Below are 26,258 nucleotides of genomic sequence, written 5' to 3'. Positions count from 1 at the left end.
AAGAAATTATTTTTAACATAAAAAACTGAAAAACAATCGTTAAATTCTTCACAAATAAATAAATGAATAATAAAATAAATATAAAATGAATAAAGAAATAAATAATAATAAATATTAACTAAAAATAACTAAAATTATAATTAAAGATGAATATATAAATAAACAAGAAAATTAAAAATATAAATTTTAGTACAAATTAAAAATTAACAATAAACGATGACACTTTAGTTTTTTTCTCCTTTTTTTAAAAAAATGATTTTCAAATTAGAAAATTTATCATTTTTTTTTTTACATAATTTATTTATGATTATAATAACAGTTGATCAAGTTTTGTAGTCAATATATAATTATTTTAGTATTCAAGAATTTTCCGTTTGATAATAATTTCACAGTCTTCAATTAAATTACATAATTATATAGGAGGATGATTAAATAGAAAAAAAGGAATAAAAACAAAAAGAAACATTTATATCTCCATTTAGATCTGTTTAGAATTTTTAATTCACGACTTTGATTAATTTTGAATTCAAAGTTTTTCTCTTTATCTCAAAATATTTTCCGCTCATTAAAAGCAAATTTTTCTTTTTCTATTTTGTAAAAATTAATTTTCTCGCAATTTTAAACTGGAAATAATTTGTAAACCTCTTTTTTTTTTGTTTTAATATTATTTGCAAAATTATCAAGTGAATCATTTTGAAAAAAAATTGTGTTGTATGTACGAACTGAAATGTGAAATAAAAAAGAATAATTGGCAAGAAGAGAACAATAAATAAATAAAAATAAAATAAAAACAAAATAGAAAACACAAAAAAGGAACAATTTTTGATACTTTTTGAAAAATAAGTAAAATAAAAATAGGAACAAAATAAAAAAAAATAAAAAATGAAATCCTAAACAATGAAAATCAAGTAAAAAAAGAAAATAAAAATCAATTTAGAACTAAATAGAAAAATTAAAATAAAACAAAATAGAAAAATAAAAATAACAAAATAAAAGAAAACAAAATAATAAATAGCAAAATAAACAATGACAAAAAAAGAGGAATTTTAATTTGCCAATTAAAAGTAAAAGAGAATTTATTTTAAAAATTGAACAATAACAAAATAATTGCAGGAGGAAAAATTGAGTAAAAATGAAAAAACAAAACAATAATTAAATAAACTAAAAAAATGTATAGATTGAAAAAAAATTAAGAAACTAAAATATTAAAAACAGAAAATAGAAACAAATCCAATAAATATAAAAATAAGTAAAAAAAAACCAAGAAAGTTTCTAAAAAATAAGAAAAGAAATATGTCAATAAAATATACGAAAACAAATTACAAAGAAAAAAACATTTTTGTATAAATAAAAAAATTAATATTTCCACATTGAATAAATAAAACAAATATTTCAATAAGAAATACAGAAATAAAAAAAATAGAGAAGAAACTTTTTTATTTTATGTTTGATTTATCTATATATATAAATAAATAAATAAATAAATAATCAAAAATTAAAATTTTTATTTATTTATTCATTATTTTATTATTTTTTTGAAAAAATCATTAATAAAGGAGGAAATTAAAAAAAATTAAATATTTCAGCAAAAAATATTAAAAAATCCAATAATAAAAAAAAAAAAACCTAATATTTAAATTAAAATTGTAAAAAAAAACTTTAATAACAAAGAACAAAATAAGAAAACACAGTTATTTTAATATTAAACAATAATAATTTAAATATTTCAATAAAAATAAAAAAAATTTAATAATGAAAAATCGAGAAGAAAGAAAATTCAAGAAAGAATAATAAAAATATAAAAAAAGTAAAAAAAAGGCAAAATTGGAAAAAGAGTTATTTTTTAATATTAACACATAAAAATAAAATTATATTTGCATAATAGCAAAAATAATTCAACATTAATAAAAAAAGTAAGAAAAAATAAAATTAAAAAAAATGCTTCAATAAATATATTAAAAAAGAAGAAAAAAAAAGAAAAAACAGTTATTTTAATACAATAATTTGTTTAAAGATAAAAGAAAGTAATAATAGTAAAAAAAATACAAAAGAAGTAAAAAACATTTACTATTATTATTTTTATTTATTATAATTATCATTATAATTATTATTATGATTATTATTATGATTATTATTATTGTCTACACCGCGGAAAAGTTGCAGAAAAAAAATAGATGAAACGGAATAGAAAAAAAAAAAATATCGACTAATTGAACCGCAAAGTGAATAATATGAATGAATAGAAAAATTATTTTGCACTTATACACACACGTGATTCGATTGGTCACTTGGTGGGGGAATCATTTTATCACACGTTACACTTGAATTTATTCCCTCAGTATTCGTCAAAACCTCGTGGCTCATTGTATATCAATTTAAATATATAAAACTCGTGAAATGCAAACACCTTAATTAATTTACTTAAATTCTCACATTTTTTTTTCCTTTTTTTCAAAAAAAAAAAATAAATAAAAATTTTTTTTTCATTTCAAAAATTCACAAGAATGACAAGTTTAAAAAAATATGTTTTTATTGTCATTCTCATCATTAGCGCCACAATTCTAGGTAATTAATTTTCAAAAAAAAAAAAATTCACAACTGAAAAACAGTTTTTTTTTTCATTTGCAAAATAAACATTTTTCTTTCATTTGCAAAGTAAAAAAAACATTTTTTTTATGAAAACAGAAATTGATTTCGATATTTTTTCTTTTTCCAAAATAGAGAAAAATTTTGTTTTCAAAGAAATACTGTTTTTTTTTTTGTTTTGAAAAGAAAGAAATTTTTTTTTTACAAAAGGAATACAATTTTTTGAAAAGAAAAAATTTTTTCGTTTTTGGAAAATAAATATAGAATTTTTTGAAAGCAAAGAAAATTATTATTATTATTTTTCGAAAGAAAAGAAATCAATTTTTGTCAAGTTTGAAAAATACGAGAAAATAGGAAAAACATTTTTTAGGACAACGATAGAAATAGTTTAATTTTTCTTTTATTCGATTAAATATAAGAATGAAGGGTTTTAATTGAAATTTTAATTTTTTTAAATTTAAAATAGTTTTACATTTTCGATGATTATTTGAAAATTTTAATTCTCAGCTGTTTTTCATGAAAAAGCTGATAAGGAAATTGTTATAAATTTTTTGTGCAATCCATTTGTCAACAAATTGCGAGAATTTCAATTATTCTTTTACAGCAGACAATAAATTTCTCATCTTTTTGCGATATTTTCGTCTTTTTCTGCAATCTTTCCGTTTATTTTTAATTTATAAATTATTCATATAACAATTATAATATTAGAATAAATATAATAATTAGTTTAATAAAATTATTAAATTATTATCAATTATAATATTTATTATTATAATTATAATTAACTTAATAATAAAAAGTTATTAATAATAATAATAATAATAATAATAATAATAATAATAAAAATAATAATTTCAAAAATTAATAATAATTATTATTATTTTGTAATTATTACATTAATTCTATAACTTTTATTATAAATATTCAGATGAAAAACACTAATTCAGGGCCAGAGAGAATTTATAACAACCAAAAAACGATATAATTAGTGAAAGTAATTCCAAGGAAAATGGACAAAAAATTAGACACTCAGAAAAAAACAGTAAAAAAAAATTTGGTCACTGAAAAAGTAACCCAACTCTATATTGTATTGTTTTGGAACAAGAAGGAAAATTGAATCACAAGTGTAAATAGAGGCATTTACAGAATAAAAATAGACTTTTCCTTCTCGCATGAAACCAAAAAAAAAAATATTAAAAATTTTAATAATAAACAAAAAATTAATTATAAAATTCTAAAAAAAAAATTAGTTAATTCCTTAGTAAATAATTCTATTTATTTATTTACACATGTATAAACAATTTTACAACCAAATTTCAAAAAAAAATGTGTCAAGTAAATAAATTTAAAAATTACTAAATTTTTTATCAGCTTTATAATAAATAATTAAATTGATTTCAATATTTTTCCTTTTTGTAAAAAAAAGAAAGAAAAAGAAAAGAAAAAATAAGAAAACGAAAAAAAGAAAAATTGCAATAAAAATAAAAATAAAAATAAAAATAAAAATAAAAATAAAAATAAAAATAAAAATAATAGAAATAATAATAATAATAATAATAATAATAATAATAATAATAATAATAATAATAAAATAATCATAATAATAATTCTCATAACTTTCATAATTGTTTTTTAATTATACAATGTGTGTGTATTGAATAATTATCATTGTTATCAAATTTATCAGCAGCGACAGGGGCGAGAATTGTACGTGACATTTCAAAAGAGAAAGACGATAACTCTTTAGATACAAATACGGACTCCCTACGTCTTGTCACACTCGTAAGTTTCTTCTTCTCTTTCACCCAAAAATTTTTATTTTTATAATTTTCTTTTTCATTCAAAAATTTACGATAACATTTTTTTGTTATATTTTGCATAAAAAAAATTACACGACTTGTTATTAAAAAAAAACTAAGAAGAAAGTAAATAAAAAAATACAATAAAAAACTTAAATTAAAACTTATATTAAATTATAATTAAAAAATTATAACTAATAATAATAATAATAATAATAATAATAATAATATTTTAGAAATTATACTATTTTCCGCATAATTTTGCGTTAACAAATAGATTTTTGCTTTTAATTTCAAAAAATGACTCTTTTATTAAAAAAAAATGATAACTTTAATTTTTTATTAAAACTTTTAAAAATAATTTAATTGCTTGCAAGAAAATAAAATTTTTCCAAGAAATTTGAATAAAATGGTACGAAAATTAATTGAATTCATTGAAATAATTGAAAATAATTGAATTCCTCCGAAGAATGTTATAACTTATGAAAATATTTCAATTCTTGCGACGAATTTATATGAAAATTAAAAAAATAATTGAATTCTTTCAAGAAATTTAATTAAAAGTTTAGATATTGAAAATAATTAAATTGTAAAAAAAAAATTTTTATCAAAAATTTTTATCATAATTTTTTAATGTGTAATGGAATTTTTTTAAAGAGATTTTATATAAATTTCCAAAAAGAATTGAAATCGATGAAGAAGAAATTTATTATTGAGGAAAATAATATTGAATTCTTGGCAAGAATTTTATAAAAAATTTCTGAATAATTAATTTCCTTCGAAGAATAATAATTTTTTGTGAAAATAATTGAATTTTTGCGGTAAAAAGTTTATTATTTATGAAAATAATTGAATTCTTTCAAGGAGTTTTATTTTTTTTTAATTTTTGAATCCGAAATCTTTCAAAAATTGATGTTTTTTTTAATTATTTATAATTTTCTACACAGGTTCTTCGACATGGAGATCGAACACCTCAAGACACTTATCCCAACGATCCTTATATTAACGATTCTTTTGAACCTTACGGATGGGGACAATTAACTAACGTAAGTGTTAATAAATAATTAATTAAATTATTTATTATTTATTAAATAAATAATTAAATTTAATTTTTTTATTCTTCTTATTTTTTAATTTTCATTATTTTTGTTTAGATTATTTCATTCTTGAAAAGAAAAAATGAAGAAACTAAAAATTAAAAAAAATTGAAAAAATAAAATAAAAACTAAAAATTTAAAAAATTGAAAAATTTGTAAGGAAAAAAATATAAAAGAAAAAGAAATTGAAAAAAAGAAAATAAAGTGAAACTAAAAATAAAAAAAATGGAAAAATTTGTAAGGAAGAAAATGTAATAAAAAAAAACTGAAAAAAAGAAAATAAAAAGAAACTAAAAATAAAAGAAATAAGAAGAAATAGAGGAAAGAAAATAAAAGAAAAGAAGAAAAAATAAACATAAAAATAAAAAAAAAATTGTTAAAAAATAAAAAATTCTGAAATTTTTTCAACAGAAAGGACGATTGAATCAGTACAATCAGGGAGTTTATCTACGCGAGCGTTATGGGAAATTTTTGCAATCAAAATACAGTCCCGATATATTTTGGTTACAAAGTACAGCGCCGGATCGCGCCAAAATGTCAGCATTATTAGAAGCCGCGGGTCTTTGGAAACCAGACGAAAAGCAAACTTTCAAAACTGGTTTTCCATGGCAACCAGTGGCCTTGCATTATCAAACGGACAACGACACGGTATTCATTTATTAATTAATTAATAATCTAATCACACAGCGCAAAAGAAAAAGCACTCAATATTTATTCTCTATTTTCTATATATGTATTTTCCTTTAGATTATTCTCCTTATTCTCCTTTTTATCTACTCCCTTTTACCTCGAAGAAAGGGAAATTAGACAATATTTCTGATTTTTTTTCAATCTTCAAATACAGTTTCATTCTTTTTTATTAACTATTATTTTTTTCATTTTTTTTCAATTTCATTAATTTTTGTTTCAAAAAAAAATAATTATAATTTTGTTAAAAATCGAAATTAACAAATAGAAATTAAGGAAATTTTTTTTTTTCAAAAGAAACATAAAATTTTGTCAAAAAATATTATTCATAAAAATTTTTTCCATTTCCAAAAAAAAACTGAATTTTGTTTAAAAATTTTAATTGAGAAATAGAAATACTGCAAATTATTGCATTTTTCAATTTCAAATTTTTGCCAAAATTCAATTATTTTCCAAACTTTTAGTTACAATTCTTCCATTCGATTATATTCCAAAATAATTTTTAAAAATAAAAACCTTAATTTCTTTAAAATATAAAATTATATTTCGAACTTTAAAAACTTACCTCTTTTCTTTGAAGCAAACAATTTTCTCCCTTTCTCTCCTTGTTTCCTATTTATAATCAAAAATCATATCTTTACACTCTTCAGACAATTAAAATTCAAGAATTTTCATTTTTCCTTTTCTTTATTCTTCGAAAGTCGTCAAAATATTTTTAAACTTTGCTTTCTGAACGTTTTTGTTTTTTTTTATGATGATGATGATGTCGATGATGATGATGCATAAAAATTAGCAAAAAAAAATTCTGACAATTTTGTCAAAATAAATAAAGTTTTCAAATTTTTCAGCTCCTCTTAATCTGGTCAAGTTGTCCGGATTATCCTCGTCTTCACAGTATCATTTCAAATTCCAAAGAAATCAAAGAAATTGAATCGAAAAATTCCCAACTCTTTCAAGAATTAAGCAAACATTCAGGAATGAAAATTTCCAATGGCGATGATATTTTTTCCCTCTACGGAACATTGGAGGCCGAGGTTCGTATTAACATTATAATTCACGTTTTTTTCTCTCTCTCTCTCTCTCTCTCCTTCTTTCCGTAAAGATTATTATAAATTCCTAGAAAAGAAAAATCTAAATGAACTTTTTTTACAAACCATTTTTTTTTCTTACATTCTAATTAAGAATCGTAATTGATAATAATAGTTTATTAATAATTGCGAGTTTACTTAATAAATAATTAATAACTAATTATTAACAAACAAAATTTATTGCTTAATTAATAAATAAATTATTAACTCAGGGTTGCCACGCTTTTCCTCATTTCAAATTCCCTGACTTTTCCAGGTTTTCCAGCTTAAAAAACGTAAATTTTGCAGGTTTTTAAAACTACATTTATATTTTACAAAATTTTAATTTTAATTTAATTTTTAATTTTATTCTTAATTTTACCAAACTCCCTGATTTCCAGACAAAATGACTTTTTTCCTGTTCTATTACATTTATTTACGAATTTCTTTAATTGTAAAATTTCTCAAAAACATCAATAACTTCGTTTTTAAAATTAAATAAATATTTAATCATTATTATTTTTTTACAAAAATTAAAATTTTCAAAAATTTTAAATTCAATTACATATAAGAATATTATTATAAAACAAGAAGATATCGATCGCTTTCTTCATATTTTATAATAATTAAAACCTGATACTATCATTATTTTATATTATAAAAATATTGTTACAGTAATTTCTTCAAAATTATTTTCATTTCAATTCAATTCTTCATTTCTAGAATTTTAAACTAAAATTCTTTTTTAAAACAATTTTTTTTAATAATTTTTGAAAAAGTTCTTCTTTGAGAATTTTTAAATCCAATTGTTTACAATTTAATTTTACCTGAACTTTCGATTATTCTGACATTCTTCAATTAGATAAATTAGACATTAAAAACTTTAAATAATTAACAAAAAAATTCCATTAAACTTTTTGAGAAAAATTAATTCTATAAATTTCCTTAAAAATCTTGTCACAAGAATTTGATTATTTTTATAGATAATAAAATTATTCGCAGGAATTCAATTATTCTCAAAAAAATTTGAATAAAATTCTTCGAAATAATTCAATTATTCTCAAAAAAATTTGAATAAAATTCTTCGAAATAATTCAATTATTTTCAAAAATGATAAAATTTTTCGTAAATATTCAATTATTTTCAATATTAATTTTTACGTAATTTTGATTATTCTAAAATTCTTCAATTAAATGTATATTAGAAAATAAAAACTTTAAAAATTAATGAAAAATTTAATTAAACTTTTTTAAAAAATAAATTCTACAGAATTGTTAATTAAAAGTATGAAAACTTCAAATTTTCTAAAAGATTTTAATCTGAAACATTTTCGAAATTCAATTATTTCTAAAAATTTACGCTCTAATGCTTTTAAAATTCAATTATAATCTAAAATTTTAACTGAAATTCATTTTTAAATCAATATTTACTAGACAAATCCACGAGAATTCAATTATTTAAATACAAAAATAAATATTTTATTAAATAATTGAATGTTTCTTAAAATTGAATTTTTATAAAGACTATTATCAATAAATTTTTAAATAATTGAATTCTCTTGACAAATTTTAATAAAATTTTTAAGAATAAGTTTATTTTTCGGAAATTTGATTCAAATTTTATTAAAAATAATTGAATTTCTCTAAAGAGAAAAGAGTTTTTGAAACTTTTTTTTTATAAGAGTTTTTGAAAATAATTGAAATTTTGCCAAGAATTTTATTAAAGTTTTTGAAAATATTTGAATTTTGGAGAAAAATTTATAAAGATTATTGAAATTTTGACGAGAATTTTTGTAAATTGTTGAACACAATTAAATTTCTGCGAAGAATTATATTACTTTTGAAAATAATTGAATTCTTATTGAGACGAATTTTATTAAAATGTCTTTTTAAATAATTAAATTTCTTTGATGAATTTTAATAAAATTTTTAAGAATAATTTCATTTTTCGAGGAATTTAATTAAAATTGTATTAAAAATAATTCAAAGTCTGAGATGAGTTTTTATTAATTATGAAAATAATGAAATGTTTGCGTAGAATTTAAACATTTTTTTTAAATATTTGAATTATTTTGAAAATTTTTATTAAAGTAGTAGATTTATTAGAAATCATTGAATTGAGGAAAGTTTTTGAAAATAATTGGAATTTTGTCATGAATTCTATTAAAATTGTTATTGGAAATAATTGAATTTCTAAGAAGAATTTTACTAATTTGAAAAATAATTGAATTTATGCAATCATTTGTAATTGCTTCAAAATTCAATTTCTTTTAGTTTTTTTTAATTAAAATTCTTCTATAAATCCATTATTTTTAATAATCAATGAAGAATATTTATTAAAAAATTTAACTAATTTCAGAAGAATTGGAATAATTAAAATTTCTCAAAAATTTACGTTCTTTAAGACGATTTCTAGTTAAATTCATTGAAAATTGAAATTTTACAAAATTTCAAATTAAAATCTTTTGAAATTCATCTGTACTTATGAAAATTGTAAACGCAACTTTTTTAAAATTTAATTAATTTTGAAATATTTATGTAAAATTAGATTTCAAGAATAAACTTTAGAAAATAACAATTTTCCAGGATTTCGATCAAAATTCCCTGGCTTTTTCAGGTTTTTTTAAGGTTTATAAGATTCCCTGACATGTCCAGGTTTTCCAGGTTGCGTGGCAACCCTGTAACTGGTTATTAACAATCAATAATTTATTGCTCAATTAATAAATAAATAAATTATTAACTGGTTATTAACAAACAAAATTGATTACTTTATAAATGAATTATTAACCAATTATTTATAAAGAACTTAATGACTTAATAAATAATTTATAAAGTAATTGTTTAGAAAAAAAGAATTATTTTCAACTAAATTAATAATTAAATAAAATTTTAAAAAAATAATAAAATAATCTAGGCCTTCTCATTACTCAACAAACAAAAAACAAACAAAATAAAATAATGAATTTGTATCATTATTTTATTTCTTCTCCTTTTTATAAGTAAATTATTTATTTATTTATAAATAAATTAGTAATTGGTATAAATAGCTGATAATTAATAATAAGAACATTTTCGTTTTCACAGGAAAATATGGGACTGAAATTGCCGGAATGGACAAAAGAATTCTTTCCTGATAAATTAACAGAATTGAGTAAATTAAGTTTGTCGTTGAATGTTTATAATGAAACGTTGAGACAAATGAAGAGCGGCCCGTTAGTATCGAAAATAGCGCGAGCAATGAAGGAAAAAACGGAGGGTAAATTAATGCCAAAGGAGAGAAAAATGTTTATGTACGTTGGTCATGATTCGACAATTGTTGCAATATTGGCGGGACTGAATCTTTGGCAGAGGGAAATTCCCGGCTACAGTAATATGGTTATGATTGAATTACACGAGGACAGTAACGGTTGGAATGTTCAGGTGAATTTTTCAGTTAATAAATAAATAAACAAATAAATAGATAAACAAAAAATAAAACAAAAAAATTAGTAATTATATTTATATATTAACTATTTTTTTATTTATTGTTATTGTTTTTGTTTGTTCTTATTTATTTACTTATATATTATTTAAACAAATAAGTTAATAAATGAATAATCAAATAAATAAACAGATAACTAAGCAAATAAATAATTAAATTAACAAATAACGAAATAAATAATTTATATTTATTTAATGAAAAAAAAAATAAAAAATATTCAATTAATTTGCAGGTATTCCTTAAAGATTCAACAACAAAACCGCCGCGACCCTTGACGATACCCGGATGCTCTCGCGCCTGTCCTTTAGAGCAATTTGAGTCATTGATGAAACCAATGCTCATGACCACGAGCGAATGGTCGGAACTGTGTCAATTAAAGGATCCAAATTGGGTACCGGGAAAAATTCCATTACCTTGAAAATTCTTCCCCACGGAGGGAAAAAAAATTAGAAACAATTATTAGAACTTTACATCTCTTAATATTAATTAATTAGTCAATTAATTATTAATTTTAACCAATTGATTAATTAATTAATTAACCAATTAAATAATTAATTAATCAATTAATTAATGTTAACTAATTAATTAATTAAAAATACCGATTTAAAAGAAAAAAATTACTTTACATTCAAATAATTTCAATGATAAATTTAATAAATTTCTGAATTTAAAGTAATTATTTTCGTCTAAAGAGTACAAAAAATTTAGGTAATTAGTTTTATTTAAAATTTCGTTATTTTGAAGTTTAAATTAGAAAAATTCCAAATTTAAATTTTAAATTTAAGACAAAAAACAGCAAAATTCTATATTTTCAAAGTTTTAAATTAAAAAATTCAAATAAAATTTGTATTTAAAACTTTATATTAAAAAAAGACTTAAAATAGCAAAATTTTATAAATTAAAAGTTTAAATATTAAAATTCGAATTTAAAATTTTAAAATAAAAATTTTACTTTCAAACTTTAAATTTAAAAGTCTATAATTAACATTTTTTTCTGAACTTAAAAGTTTAAATTGAAAATTTTGTAATTTAAAGTTAAAATTTTTTATTTTGTAATTTCAAATTTAAAACATTAAATTCAAAAATTTCTAATTAAATTATTAAATTTCTAATCTAGGTATAAATTAATAATTCCAAACTGTAAAAAATAATTTATTGTTTTAAATTCCTGGAAAAAATGTAAATAAACGTATAAAATTGCGAAAATAAAGAATTAATAAAAATCTTAGAACGAAAAAAGAGAAACTGTATAAAAAAAGCGAAAAAATTTTCTGTGATCAATAAAAAATAGTCTATAAAATAGTCAAATAAAAAACTTCAACTGTTAATTTATTGTCTTCTTAACGACTTAGTTAATTAAATGAAAATAGAATAAATTTGTCTCAACAAATTAATCGATTATTCTTAACAAGTGAATTAAAATTAAATAAAAAATAAAATCATAATCAATATTGATTGATTGATCTAATTTATAAACTTTACGCAAATAATAATAATTTCGATAATAAAAAAATTAGGCAGAATTGATAAAAATCACGCAAAAATGATAAGAAAAATCAACAAATAAAATCAGTAAATTATTATCATCTTGTTTGAAAATTGATTAAAACTATTGTGAAGAGATTTTTCTTTTGTGAAAATTTCTTCTTATTTAATTTTCAATCGATTAATTGAAAATAAATTGTAAATTCTAATTGTAATTATGATTTGTCATTAATTTCGTTATTTTGTTGTTGTTATTGTTCCTATTGTTGTTAATAAAGAATTTATTTTCGAGAATATGAATTACTTTTTACTCACATGTAATTTTGTATGTACAATACAAATAGTGAAATGTATATTGTTTTAGGCGAATATTTTTTCCTCTCGTCGTTTTTTCGTGACAACAGTTCCTGGCTTGTGTTGAGCTTCCGGATGATTGAGAAGTTCCGGCGGGCACGTTGATATTGGACTTGCAATAATCGTTTGCTTGAGATCGTAAAACAAATGACTGTCGTCTTTTGTGCAAAACGAAATCGCCAAACCCGCTTTTCCAGCGCGACCAGTTCTTCCAATACGATGCGTGTAATCTATAAAGAATTTTTCAAAAATTATCATTTATCAAATCAAAAATAGAAAAAAGAATTATTTTATTTTTCGTACTTTCAGTATTTATCATAAATTTTAATTTAAAAAACAATTATTTTCAAATTTTTTAATAATTTTTCTTAAAATTTCTGTTTGTTTTTTTGAGAATTTCCACTACTTTAAATTCACTAATACTAGAGATAAAAAAAACTATATTCTCAAAAATTATAATAAAATTCTTTAAAACGATTCAATTATTTTCAAAAAATATTCGAAATTCAATTATTTTCAATATCTAATATTTTCATAAAATTTCGCAAAAGAATTCAATTATTTAAAAAAAAAATTGATACAATTCATCCAAAATTCAATTATTTTCATAAACAATAAAATTTCCACAGAAATTCAATTAATTTAGAATAACAGTTTCAAAAAAATTTCGAAAAAATTTATTATTTAAAAAATATTTTATATAATTCTTCACAGTAATTCAATTACTTTCACTAATATTAACATTTTTAATGTAATGTCAACTTTTGAAAAAAATTTTTGATAAAATTATTAACAAGAATTCAATTATTTTCAAAAATAACAAAATTTTTCACAGAAATTCAATTCTTTTTAAACATTTTAATAGAATTTTTTGGCAATAATTCAATTATATTCATAAATAATAAAATTCTTCTCAGGAATTCAATTATTTTTAAAAATTTTAATAAAATTCATCGCAGGCTTTCAATTATTTTTAATAGAATTTTACAGGAATTGTTAAAAAAAATGTAATTATTCTTAAAAATTTAAATTCAATTCCTCGAAAAAATCAGTTATTTGAAAAAATATTTTTTTTAAAATTCTTTGTTAGAATTCAATTATTATTTACAAAAATATTAGAATTTTTCACAGAAATTCAATTTTTTCAAATATTTAAATGAAATTCTTTGACAAAATTTTAATTATTTTCAAAAACTATAATAAAATACTTGTCAAAATTTCAATAATTCAAAAAATTTTAATAAAATTCTTCGCAAAAATTCAATTATGGTAAAAAATTTTTTTTAATTCTCTTCAAACTTTCAATTGTTTTTATAAATAATCAAATGTTTCGAAATTCAATTATTTTGAAAAATTTTAATAAAATTCTTGACAGAAATTCAATTTTTTTGAGACATTTAATAAAATTCTCTTAAAAAATTCAATTATATTTTTTAATAAAAAAATTCTTCTATAAAATTTAATTATTTTCAAAAATTTTAATAAAATTCTTGGTAAAAATTCAATTATCTTCAAAAATTTTAATAGAATTCTTCAGAAATTAAAATCTATTAAAACAGTTCAATATAATTTTACAGGAATTGTTCAAAAAATGTAATTATTCTTAAATATTTAACTTTAATTCCTCGAAAAAATCAGTTATTTCAAAAAATGTTTTTTTTTTAAATTCTTTAGAAGAATTCAATTATTTAAAAAATTTGGAATTTTTTAAAGGAATTAAATTTTTTTCAAATATTTTAATAAAATTCTTAGCAAAATTTCAACTATTTTCAAAAACTTTAATAAAATTCTTGGCAAAATTTTAATTATTTAAAAAATTTTTAATAAAATTCTTGTAAAAATTTCAATTATCTGTACAAATAATAAAATTCTTCTTCAAAATTCAATTATTTTTAAAAATGTGAATAAAATTCTTGGTAAAAATTTAATTATTTCCACAAATTTTAATAAAATTCTTCGCAGAAATTCAAATTTTTTTAAACATTTCAATATAATTTTACAGGAATTGTTTAAAAATGTAATTATTCTGAAAAATTTAATTTCAATTCCTCGAAAAAATCAATTATTTAAAAAAAATGATTTTTTAAAAAATTCTTTGGAAGAATTCAATTATTTACAAAAATATTAGAATTCTTCACAAGAATTCAATTATTTACATAAATTACAAAATTATTTCCGAAAATTCAATTATTTTGAGTCATTTTAATAAAATTCTTTGCAAAATTTAATTATTTCCATAGATAACAAATATTCATCACAAGAATTCAATTTTTGTTTAAATGTAATAAATTTTGTCTTGGAAATTCAATTATTTTTAATAAATTCTAACAAAATCGTTCGGGAGAATTAAATTATTTTCATAAATAATAAAATGCTTTTTAGGAATTCAGTTATTCTCAAAAAAATTTAATAAAATGCCATACAGACATTTAATTATTCTCAAAAATTTTAATAGAATTCTTTGTAAAATTTAATTATTTTTAAAAACTTTTTCCAATTTCAATGATTTTCAATATCTACTATTTTCATCAAATTTGCAAACAGAATTCAATTATTTAAAAATTTTTTTGCTAAAAATCTTCGTAAGAATTCAATTTATTTCATGAATAATAAAAATTTCTCAGGAATTCAATTATTTAAATTAGAATTTGCATGAAATTAGTCGAAAAAAACCAATTATTTAAAAATTTTTATAAAAATTCTTCGCAAGAATTGGATTATTTTTATAAATATTTAAATTCTTTCACGAATAATAAAATTCGTTGCAGGAAATGAATTTTTATTATCAGGATAAGAAAAAAGTAAATATTTTTGTTGAAAATTAGGAAAAAGTCAGGAAAATAGAATAAAATTTTTATCAATTTTTCCACTTTCCTTCCCTTAATAAATGGACAATTTTTACCTTCGATAGTTTTCGCCATATCGTAATTGATGACCATTGAGACATCTTTAATATCGATACCTCTTCCGGCAACGTCAGTGGCGACCAAAATGTCTTTACTTCCGCCTTTTAGCGACGCCAAAGCGTATTCTCTTTGCTCTTGTCCCTTACCACCGTGAAGAGTACAAGCATTGTACTAAAAATAAAAAATTTTCATCACTTTTTATTCTTTCAGAATTTCTTTCAAATAATAATTTTTCTTTCTAAATAGAACATTATTTAGCGAAACATTTTTTCTAAATAGAAATTAATAGAGATGAATAGAAACAAATAGAAAAACCGCTGCCAAGTTGTATAATTTTTTTTTATAATTTTGGTGCTCATTTCATGAACACTTTACTTCCTCATGGAGATAAAAATAATAGAAATATATGAATAACTTTTTATAAATATGGTAAAAGTGATTGAATTTTGGGTCAATCAATTTATTTTTAAATACCCTACAAGATAATTACAATAATTTAATAGTTAAACAAAAATTTTTAAACAAAAAAGTTGAGAAAATGTCATTTTCCACAATTTTTGGTTTTTAAAATACCAATAATTTCGAAATTTATTATCGAATTAGGTTCAAAAATAGGTCAATCGAAGCGTTTTTTGAAGCTCTACAAGTCGGTAACGATAATTTTAAGATTACTTCTACATTTTTCAACAAAATTTTCAAAAAAGTCTTATTTTCCAAAATTTTGAATTTTTAAAAGTTTAATATCTCCGGTTAATATGGACGAAAAATGTTCAATTAGGGCTCAAAAGATGCGTCTAAAAAAACTCTACAAAATTATGGAAAAACATTTATAGGTGTCCTAACATTTTTTTAAAGTTATGGGCAAGAAACGTTTTTTTTGCAAAATTAAAAATCCAAAAAAAATTTAGTTAAACTTTATTAATATATCAGAAAGTACTCTCGCTTTATGTCCGCAGGTGAGATCTACAATTTAAAAAAAAATTCAGTCCAATAGCTCTTCATGATTTCGAGATATTTATGAAAATGTGATGTTTACACACACACACACACACACACACATACGGAATGACATTTTTTAAAAATGTCATTTTTGAACTCCTGAGGTCAAATAACATAAAGATATGTCAAAAAATCGAACTCGAAAAATTTCGGTATTACAATACTTCCTCTATGAGGAAGTAATAAATAGACATAAATAGAAATAAATAGAAATAAATAGACATAAATAGAAATAAATAGACATAAATAATAAATAAAAATTATGTTTTACTCTAATTTATTGTATTTAAGTAAATAATTAAAAATAAACTAAATTTTGGAAATTAATAGATAAAAAAACAACTCTTACCCCAAGTTTCTCGAGTCCACGGGCAAGAACATCGGCGCCTTTCTTTTGATTGACAAAAATAATAACAGGCGGTTCAATGCCACGACTGAGAATTTCCATAAGTTTCTTTCTTTTATCAGATTCGCCCATAATATGGACAATTTGTTCCGTTCTCTCCGTTGGTTTACCGATACTTCCAATGTAAACAACAGCCGGACGTCGTAAATAAGTTCTCGCCAATCTTTCAACAGCCGCTGGCATCGTCGCCGTAAACATCACCGTCTAAAGAAAAGTTTTCCCCAAGAAAAATTCAATTAATAATTGATCACAATGATTTTTTTAAAAATAATTTAAGGGGAAAACAATTAATAATAAAAAAACAGTTGAAAATAGTTGAAGAAAAAGAAACAATGTTGTCACAAACCTGTCGGAATTTCTTCTTTGTATTATAATTTGCAAGCAGTTTCTCCTCATTTTCCGCGTCCTCATTATCTGGTTTCAAATTCGTCACGGGCATGTAGCCGAGAATTTTTTGCACATCTGGCTCAAAACCCATGTCAATCATACGATCAGCCTCGTCGAGTACAACGTACGTGCATTGCGTCAATACCAAATAACGATTTTCCAATACGTCGATTAATCGACCCGGAGTTGCGATAACGATCTAAAATACAAAATAGGTTAAAGTTAATTATACTATTTAAAATAAACACCACCTTTTGTTTTTGTTGTTATTATTATTTTCTTATCTCTTATTAGTTTAATTATTTTATTATTAGTTAAACGTCACCTCGCAACCCATTCGTAGCCTAAAACCTTGTTCCTCTCTCGAAAGACCACCGACGACGACCACAGTTCTTATACCCAATGGTTGACCAAATTTATTCGTTTCCTCCTCAATTTGTTGCGCCAATTCACTGAAATAAATATTTCATCTGTTAAAAAACATCAATTAAACTCGAAACAAACAAAAAAATTAATATTCCTTTTCTATCCAGTGCAAAGAAATTAATAAAGAGAAAAAAATTAATTTTTCGCGGTTCTAGAAATTAAATAGATATTTGAAAAGTTTCCCCCCAATGTTACGGTTTATGAAAGCACAGACTTCACACTCGATAATTAATTTTTTAAAAAGTAGCTTTCAAACTAAAAAATAGTAAAAAAGTAGCTATTGAAAAATTAAACTTGACTATCAAAAAAACTCGTTTTAAACACTTCACAAAACTGACAAGAATTCCATTACATATTTTTTATTTTCCTCAATTTTTCCTAATTTTCATAAAAAAATATTTACTTCTTTCTTCCTTCAATTCCTTCAACAAATTCCATATTATTCATCAAAGAATGTAAATATTTATAAAAATAATTTAATTCTTGTGAAGAATTTTAGAAAATTTTTAAAAATAATTCATTTATTTCGAATAATTTTATTTAAATTCTAAATTAAATAATGAAATTCCTGAGAAATTTTTTTTATTCATGAAAAGAATTGAATTCTTACGAAGATTTTTACAACGAGTTTTTTAATAATTTGAATTCTGTTTGCAAATTTGATGAAAATAGTAGATATTGAAAATCATTGAAATTGGAAAAAGTTTTTAAAAATAATTAAATTTTACAAATAATTCTACTAAAATTTTTGAGATTAATTGAATGTCTGTGTGACATTTTTTAAAAAAATTTTAAAATATTGTATTTCCAAGAAAAACTGTATTAACATTAAAAAATAATTGCATTCTTGTGATGAATATTGTTAGGTATGAAAATAATTGAATTTTGCAAAGAATTTTATTAAAATGCCTAAAAATAATTCAATTTTCTATAATAATTTTGTTCTTTATCTTCAATAATTGAATTCATTCGAAGAATTATTTATGTAAATAATTGAATTCTTGTGAAGAATTTTATTAAAATCTAAAAGAATAAATGAATTATTTAAAAAAAAAATTGAATGAAAATTGTATTTAAAATAATTGAATTCCTGTGAAAAATTCTAATATTTTTGTAAATAATTGAATTCTTCCAAAGAATTTTAAAAAAATATTTTTTTAAATAATTGATTTTTTCGAGGAATTGAAATTAAATTTTTAAGAATAATTACATTTGTAAACAATTCCTGTAATATTAATATTAAAAATAATTGGAATCATGCCGTGAATTTTATTATTAATAAATGTAATTGAAATTTTTAAGAGAATTTTTTTTAATTTCTTAACATAATTGAATTTCTGACAAGAATTTTATTAAAATTTTTGAAAATAATTGAAATTTTGCCAAGAGTTTTGTTAAAACTTTTAATAATAATTAAATTTCGAAGAAAAATTTTATTATTTATAAAGATAATTGAAATTTTGACTAGAATTTTATTATGATTTTTAAAAAATAATTGAAATTTTGACAAGAATTTTTTTAAAGTATTTAAAAAAAATAATTGAATTTCGAAGAAGAATTTTATTATTTATAAAGATAATTGAAATTTTGACGAAAATTTTATTATAATTTTTAAAAAATAATTGAAATTGTGCTAAAAATTTTATTAAAATTTTTGAAAATTGAAATTTTTCATGAATTTTATTAAAATTTTTGAAAATAATTGAAATTTTGACAAGAATTTTTTTAAAGTATTTAAAAAAAATAATTGAATTTCGAAGAAGAATTTTATTATTTATAAAGATAAATGAAATTTTGACTAGAATTTTATTATAATTTTCAAAAATAATTGAATTCCTGAGAAAAAAAATTATTAAAATAGTAGATATTGAAAATTATTGAATTAAGACAAGTTTTTAAAAATAATTAAAATTTGGCCAGAAATTTTATTAAAATGTTTTAAAAGAATTGAATTTCTGCGAAGAATTTTATTAAAATTTTTGAAAATAATTGAAATTTTGCCAAGAATATTATTTAAGTATTCAAAAATAATTGAATTTCGAAGTAGAATTTTATTATTTATAAAGATAATTGAAATTTTGATGAGAATCTTATTAAAATTTTTGAAAATAATTGAAATTTTGCCAAGAATTTAAATAAAATTTTTGAAAATAATTGAAATTTTGCCAAGAATTTTATTAAAATATTTGAAAATAATTGAATTGCTATGAAAAAGTTTAATATTTTTGTAAATAATTGAATTCTTTCAAGGAATTTAAAAAAAATTTTTTTAAATAATTGTTTTATTCAAGGAATTGAAATTAAATTTTTAAGAAAAATTACATTTTTTTTAGCAATTCCTGAAAAATTGATTTACAAATAATTGAAATCCTGCGATGAATTTTATTATTTATGAAAATAATTGAATAGTTGCTAAGAATTTTATTAAAATTTTCAAAAATAATTGAATTCCTGAGAAGAATTTTATTATTTATGATAATAGTAATTGAATTATTGTAAAGGATTTAAAATAATTGAATTCTTTCGTGAAATTTTTTTGAAAATAATTGAATTTTTGCAAAGATATAAAAATACGTTAAGATGGAGAAAATATAAAATACATACCGAGTTGGAGCGAGAATAATGGAATACGGTCCCTGATCGGCCTCCTCGAGTCGTTCAATTTTCGGCAAACTGGTGATCCACAACAGCAGGGGAATGAGAAAAGCGAGCGTTTTACCCGAACCAGTCTCGGCGACACCAATAATGTCGCGATTCTGCAGACCAATTGGTATCGCTTGCCGTTGAATTGGCGTTAAATCCTTGTAGCCAACTTTATCGATAATATCCAATATCTCCTTGGGAAAGCCGGACTCCTTCCACGAACGTATTGGATCAGGAATTTTACCTCCCTTTATCGTGATATTGTAATCCTCGCGGAATATACGCCAATCTCGTTCTGTCATTTCGGTTATTCCCTTCTCTGACCAATGACGATCGTCCCATTTTTGCTTCTCCTCTTTTCGTTTCACTTTCTTTAAACGCATCCTAAATGAAAACAGAAATTAATGACAATTTAGTTTAATGATTTAGTTTGTAATTTGATTAAAAAAAAAGGTTGATTCACGAAAAGTTAGTAAATTGTACGATATAATTTGAAAATTTTTTGACAAGTTACAAATGAATGCCGAAATTCAATTATTTTCAAAAATAATAAAATTCTTCGCAAAAATACAATTATTGATCAAAAATTAAAAAAAATTCTAATCAAAATTTCAATTATCTTTATAAATAATAAAATTCTTCTCCGAAATTCAATTATTTTCCAAAAATATCAATAAAATTCTTGCCAAAATATTCATTATTTTCAGAAATTTCCCTCAATTCAATATCTACGATTTTAATAAATTATTCCAAAAGAATTCAATTATTCAGAAAAAAAAAAATGTTAATAAAATTCAATGTAAACATTTAACTATTTTCATAAACAATACAAATTTCACAAGAATTCAATTATTTAGAATTTTTTTTTAAATTTCTTCGCAATAACTCAATTAATTTCATAAAATAATAAAACTCATAGCAGAATTTCAATTATTTTTAATACAATATTATGAATTTAAATCCAAATCCTCGAAAAATGTAATTATTGTTAAAAATTTTATTAAAATTCGTCAAAAAATTCAATTATTTAAAAATTTGTTGATAGATTTTTTTAAGAGAATTAAATATTGAAGAAACATTCAATTATTCAATAAATTATTTATTTGCATTTTATTTGTATTTAAATAATTGAATTCTCGTAGAATTTTCTAATAAAAATTTATTTCAAAATGAATTTTAGTTAAAATTTCGAATAATAATAATTGAATATTAAAAACAAAGCATGAATTTTTTGAAATAATTGAATTTTTAAAAGCTTGCAAATTAAAATCTTTGAAAATCTAAATCTTCCGAACATTTAACTAATAATTCTGTAGAATTAATTTGTTTGAAAAATTTAATTCAAATAATTCTGAAATTATAGTTGAATTTTTAATACATAAGTATTCAATTATTATTTTATTTAATTATTATAAATAATTGATTTTGAGGAATATTATTGAAAATAGTTTATTTCAAGAAGAATTTTAGTTAAAAACTCTAAAAAAATTAATTGAATTTCGGGGAAGCTACAAATAATTGCAATTTTTAGAAATAATTGAATTTCGAAAATGTTATAAATTAAAATATTTAAAAATCTGAATTTTTAACAATTTTTAAATTATAATTCAGCAGAACTAATTTTTTTTTGAAAAATTGTAATAATTACAATTCTTTTGAAATTAGTTGAATTTTTTTAATATTATATACTTAATTAAATATTTAAAAAAATTAATTTATAGAAAAATTTTATTTAGAGACACTAAAAAAATTGAATTTTAGAAAATTTACAAATGATTGCAGAAATTCAATTATTTAAAAAGTAAAAAGATTTTCGGCAAAATATGAATTATGTTCAAAAGATTTTTTTAAACTCGTCTTAATTTCAATTATATTTATAAATAATAAAATTATTCTTCAAAATTTCAATTATTTTCAAAAAGTTTAATAAAATTCATGTCAAGATTTCAATTTTCAAACATTTTAATAAAGTTTTTAGCACAATTTCAGTTATTTTTAAAAATTTTCGTCAAAATTTCAATTGTCTTTATTAATAATAAAATTCTTCTTCGAAATTCAATTACTTTTTAAAATAATTTAATAAAATTCTTGGCAAAATTTCAATTATTTTCAAAAATTTTAATAAAATTCTTAGCATAACTTCAATTATTTTTTAAAAATTATACTAAAAATTCTCGTCAAAATTTCAATAATTATTTTCAAAAATTTTAATAAAATTCATGAAAAATTTCAATTTTCAAAAATTTTAATAAAATTTTTAGCACAATTTCAATTATTTTTTAAAAATTATAATAAAATTTTCGTCAAAATTTAAATTATCTTTATAAATAATAAAATTCTTCTTTGAAATTCAATTATTTTCAAAAATTTTGATAAAATTCTTCGCAGAAATTCAATTAATGTTAAAAATTGTTTAAAAATTCTCTTTGAAATTTAAATTATCTTTATAATTAATAAACATCTTTTTCAAAATTCAATTATTTTTAAAAATTTTAATAAAATTCTTGTTAAAATTTCAATTATTTTCAAAAAATTTGATACAATTCTTGTTAAAATTTCAATTATTTTTAAAAATTTTAATAAAATTGTTGTTTAAAATGCTAATTATTTTCAAAAATTCTATTAAAATTCTTGGCAAAAATTCAATTTTGAAAAGGTTTTAAATTAAAATCTTTGGAAATTTGAAAATTTTATACTTTTAACCAACAATTCTGTGGTATTAATTTTTTTTGATTATTACAATTTTAATTACTATTTAAAAATTATAATAAAATTCTAGTCAAAATTTTAATTATCTTTATAAATAAAAAAATTCTTCTTCGAAATTCAATTATTTTCTTTAAAAAACTTTAATACAATTCTTGGCAAAGTTTTAATAAAATTCATGAAAAATTTCAATTTTCAAAAATTTTAAGCACAATTTCAATTTTTGTTTAAAAATTATAATGAAATTTTACTTCAAAATTCAATTATTTTTAAAAATTTTAATAAAATTCATATTAAAATTTAAATTACCTTTAAAAATAATAAAATTCTTCTTTGAAATTCTCTTTAAAATTTTAATTATCTTTATAAATAATAAAATTCTTTTTCAAAATTGAATTATTTTTAAAAATTTTAATAAAATTCATGTTAAAATTTCAATTTTGAAAAGGTTTTAAATTGAAATGTTTGGAAATTAAAAATTTTTAAATACTTTTAACCAACAATTCTGTAGAATTAATTTTTTTTGAATAAAGTTTAATTGAATTTTTGTTTTGAAATTAATTCAAGTTTTTATTTTCTAATATAAATTTAATTGAAGAATTTCCGAATAATCGAAATTCTTGGTAAAATTGAATTGTAAACAAATGAATTTAAAAATTCTCAAAGAAGAACTTTATCAAAAATGATTAAAAATAATCGACTTAGAGAAGAATTTTAGTTAAAAATTCTAGACAATAATAATAATAATAATTGATTTCTACAATTGTTACTCTATATGTAATTTCTTCCTTGAAGGATTTTAAGCCCTATGGACTTGTTTTCAATAAATGAATAAATAAATAAAAGTCGAAAAATTCGCTAATTTTTGAAAATAAGTCTAAAAGAAAGTCTAAATTTTCTTAATTTCACTGACAAAAAAATTTTCTTTTCTATTCAGCGATCTATTTTTGTATTTTCATACTTTTCCTGCTCCTTCTCAGCTTCGGTTCGTCGTTTCTCAAGTAATTCTCCATAAAATTTACTCTGATCTCGCTTCTGCGCCTTGATATCAATACCAGCAAGATTGCCACGTCCAAAAAATTGCACCTGATGACGTTCCTTGTAAATATTATTATAATCCACCGAAGTATCCTCCGACGTATCCCAATCGAATACAAATTTCCTATCATTCAATCGTCTAACTCGTCGTTTCTTCTTAATAAGACCAAGATAACGTTCCTTTATCGCTTCAACTTCACGCTCCTTGTCCTTATCCTTAACATCCTCTTCCCTTGCCTTCTGACTTTCCCGACGTCTCTCACGATCACCACCACCACCACCACCGCCGCCACTATTCTCCCAATCGCGTTCCTTATCCTTATTACTCGTTGAACTCGAACCACTTTGATTGACAATTTTCCTCTCCTCGTCATTTTTCTTCTTTATCGCGTCAACTTGCTCCTGACGCTTCTTCAATGCCAATGCCATTCTCTCTTCTTTGGAGAGAAATTTTGGCTTTGCACGCGCCTCCTCTTCGGCTTTCTTTTTTGATAATAATTCCTCGAGGCTTAAGGGTTCTTTTTTTGTTCCATCTTTTGTCTCGTCTTTATTTGTTGCTTCATCGTCATCTTTTTTTCCATCCTTTTTCCCGTCATTGTCGAGAATAAATATTGGACTTGATTTACGTTTTTTATCGTCTTTTGATTTGTCCTTTGAATCCTTGTTGCGCTCACGTGAACGATCACGTTCTCGTGATCTGTCACGATCACGCGATCTTTCACGTTCCTTTGATCGCGAACGTTTTCTGTCCTAAGGGAAAAGAGAGAAAAAAATTTATTATTCTATTAAAAATAAAAGTAAAAGTTATTCAAACTTTTTAGGTAATTTAAAAAAAACTTAAAAACTAAAAGATTGTAAATTTTTTTTCTTTTGAAAATTTGCACTACCTTTAAAATCTGCTAATAATTAAAATAAGAAAATTATTCTTAACAAATTTTTATAAAATTCTTTGACACAATTCAATTAATTTCAAAAATTTGTTGGATAAATTTTCGCAAGAATTCAATTATTTTCAAAAATTTGTTAAAAAATTTTTCGCAAGAATTCAATTATTTTCACAAATAATAAAATTCTTCGCTGAAATTCAAATATTTTCAAAATTTATCTACTATTTTAATAAAAATTTCTCGAAGGAATTTAATTATTAAAAAAAGAAAAAATTAATAAAATTCAATTTGTAAATAATAAAATTTTCAAAAGAATTCAATTATTATTTGAAATACAATTTACAAGAAAAATTTTCAAAAGAAATGACTCAATTAAAACATTATTTTTCGAATTAATTGTTAATAAATTGTTTATTTTTGTATTTAAATAATTGAATTCTTGTAGAAATTTCTAATAAGAATTTAAATATAATCGAATTTTTAAACAATTCTAACTAAAAGTTTGGAAAATAATTGAATTTAATAAAAATTTAGAATTGAACTTATTTTAGCAGAATAAGAAAAGTGAATATTATTTTTAATATGAAAGTCAGGAAAATGTTACTTATTATTTATGTTTCTTAATTGAATAATAATTTTTTTTTTACCTTTTTTCGATCCTTTGAACGACTTCTTGATCTTTTTCTGTCCCTTCGATCTCGATCTCGTCCTCTTTCTCTTTCACGATCTCTCTCACGATCGCGATCCCTTTCTCGCGATCTACTTCTTCTTCCGCCTTTTTTGTCGTGATTCATTTTCTAAATTTATTTATTATAATCGTGGTAAACGTTAATTATCGTTAAAATTTCACAGACAGTTCGTATTATTCACTTATTAAACTATAAAAACAGAAAAAAAACATACAATTCAACTCACGACGTTTGGAAAAATGAGGTTATGTTCGTCATAAACAAACAAATTTCCGAAAAAAAATTAAATTATTCACACAAAGAAAAACTTTAGAATTTATAGAAATTTACACTCGAAGTGATGAATTTTATTTATTTTATTTTTAAGTATAAAAAATAAATTTACTGCGAATATTTTAGCGCCGATATGAATTCCAACCTCAAAATGTCAAAATATAAGTTTGCGCAGAAAAAAGCGCGAAATGAAAAAAAAAAAAAATACACGTATAATATTAAGTAGGTTTTATCTGGAAACTTAAAAAAAACACTCTTAACACTTGTTTAATATGACATTTTGTTTCTAATCTTCATAATTAATGTCGAAACTCCCGAAACTTAAATCACAAAACGTCGCCAT

At 20.6% G+C, this 26,258-nt stretch overlaps 3 protein-coding genes across 6 annotated transcripts in view; 1 reads left to right on the top strand and 2 right to left on the bottom strand.

Annotated features, from left to right (window-relative positions):
* Positions 1–6,909, bottom strand: part of LOC122503939 — a 16,872-nt gene extending 9,963 nt beyond the window's left edge. For both annotated transcript variants that reach the window (XM_043614717.1, XM_043614718.1), the window contains exon 1: positions 6,735–6,909. The gene's annotated coding sequence lies outside the window, so the exon portion shown is untranslated. The remainder of the gene's footprint in view (positions 1–6,734) is intronic.
* Positions 2,329–11,275, top strand: LOC122503938 (prostatic acid phosphatase-like). Of its 2 annotated transcripts, none has more exons than XM_043614716.1 (7): positions 2,329–2,565; positions 4,277–4,368; positions 5,333–5,431; positions 5,894–6,130; positions 7,018–7,203; positions 10,320–10,655; positions 10,949–11,275. In XM_043614716.1, the coding sequence occupies exons 1-7, from the start codon at positions 2,505–2,507 to the stop codon at positions 11,132–11,134; spliced, it is 1,197 nt and encodes a 398-aa protein (XP_043470651.1). In that variant the 5' UTR covers positions 2,329–2,504; the 3' UTR covers positions 11,135–11,275. The 2 variants fall into 2 exon arrangements, with proteins under 2 accessions (XP_043470651.1, XP_043470649.1); XM_043614714.1 differs by having other exon boundaries at positions 4,274–4,368.
* Positions 7,237–26,258, bottom strand: LOC122503936 (probable ATP-dependent RNA helicase DDX23). 2 transcript variants are annotated; one of them, XM_043614711.1, is made up of 10 exons: positions 26,028–26,258; positions 25,601–25,831; positions 23,990–24,816; positions 20,284–20,706; positions 17,579–17,705; positions 17,213–17,452; positions 16,810–17,070; positions 15,458–15,632; positions 12,517–12,785; positions 7,237–7,285 (listed from the first exon to the last, which is right to left on the bottom strand). In XM_043614711.1, the coding sequence occupies exons 2-9, from the start codon at positions 25,745–25,747 to the stop codon at positions 12,562–12,564; spliced, it is 2,424 nt and encodes an 807-aa protein (XP_043470646.1). In that variant the 5' UTR covers positions 25,748–25,831; positions 26,028–26,258; the 3' UTR covers positions 7,237–7,285; positions 12,517–12,561. The 2 variants fall into 2 exon arrangements, with proteins under 2 accessions (XP_043470646.1, XP_043470647.1); XM_043614712.1 differs by having other exon boundaries at positions 26,061–26,258.

Source organism: Leptopilina heterotoma, unplaced genomic scaffold (assembly GCF_015476425.1).
Source record: "Leptopilina heterotoma isolate Lh14 unplaced genomic scaffold, ASM1547642v1 Lhet_275, whole genome shotgun sequence".
Taxonomy (NCBI): domain Eukaryota; kingdom Metazoa; phylum Arthropoda; class Insecta; order Hymenoptera; family Figitidae; genus Leptopilina; species Leptopilina heterotoma.
The sequence above is the reverse complement of the archived record's forward strand: the minus strand, read 5'-3'. Positions and strand labels throughout refer to the sequence as shown.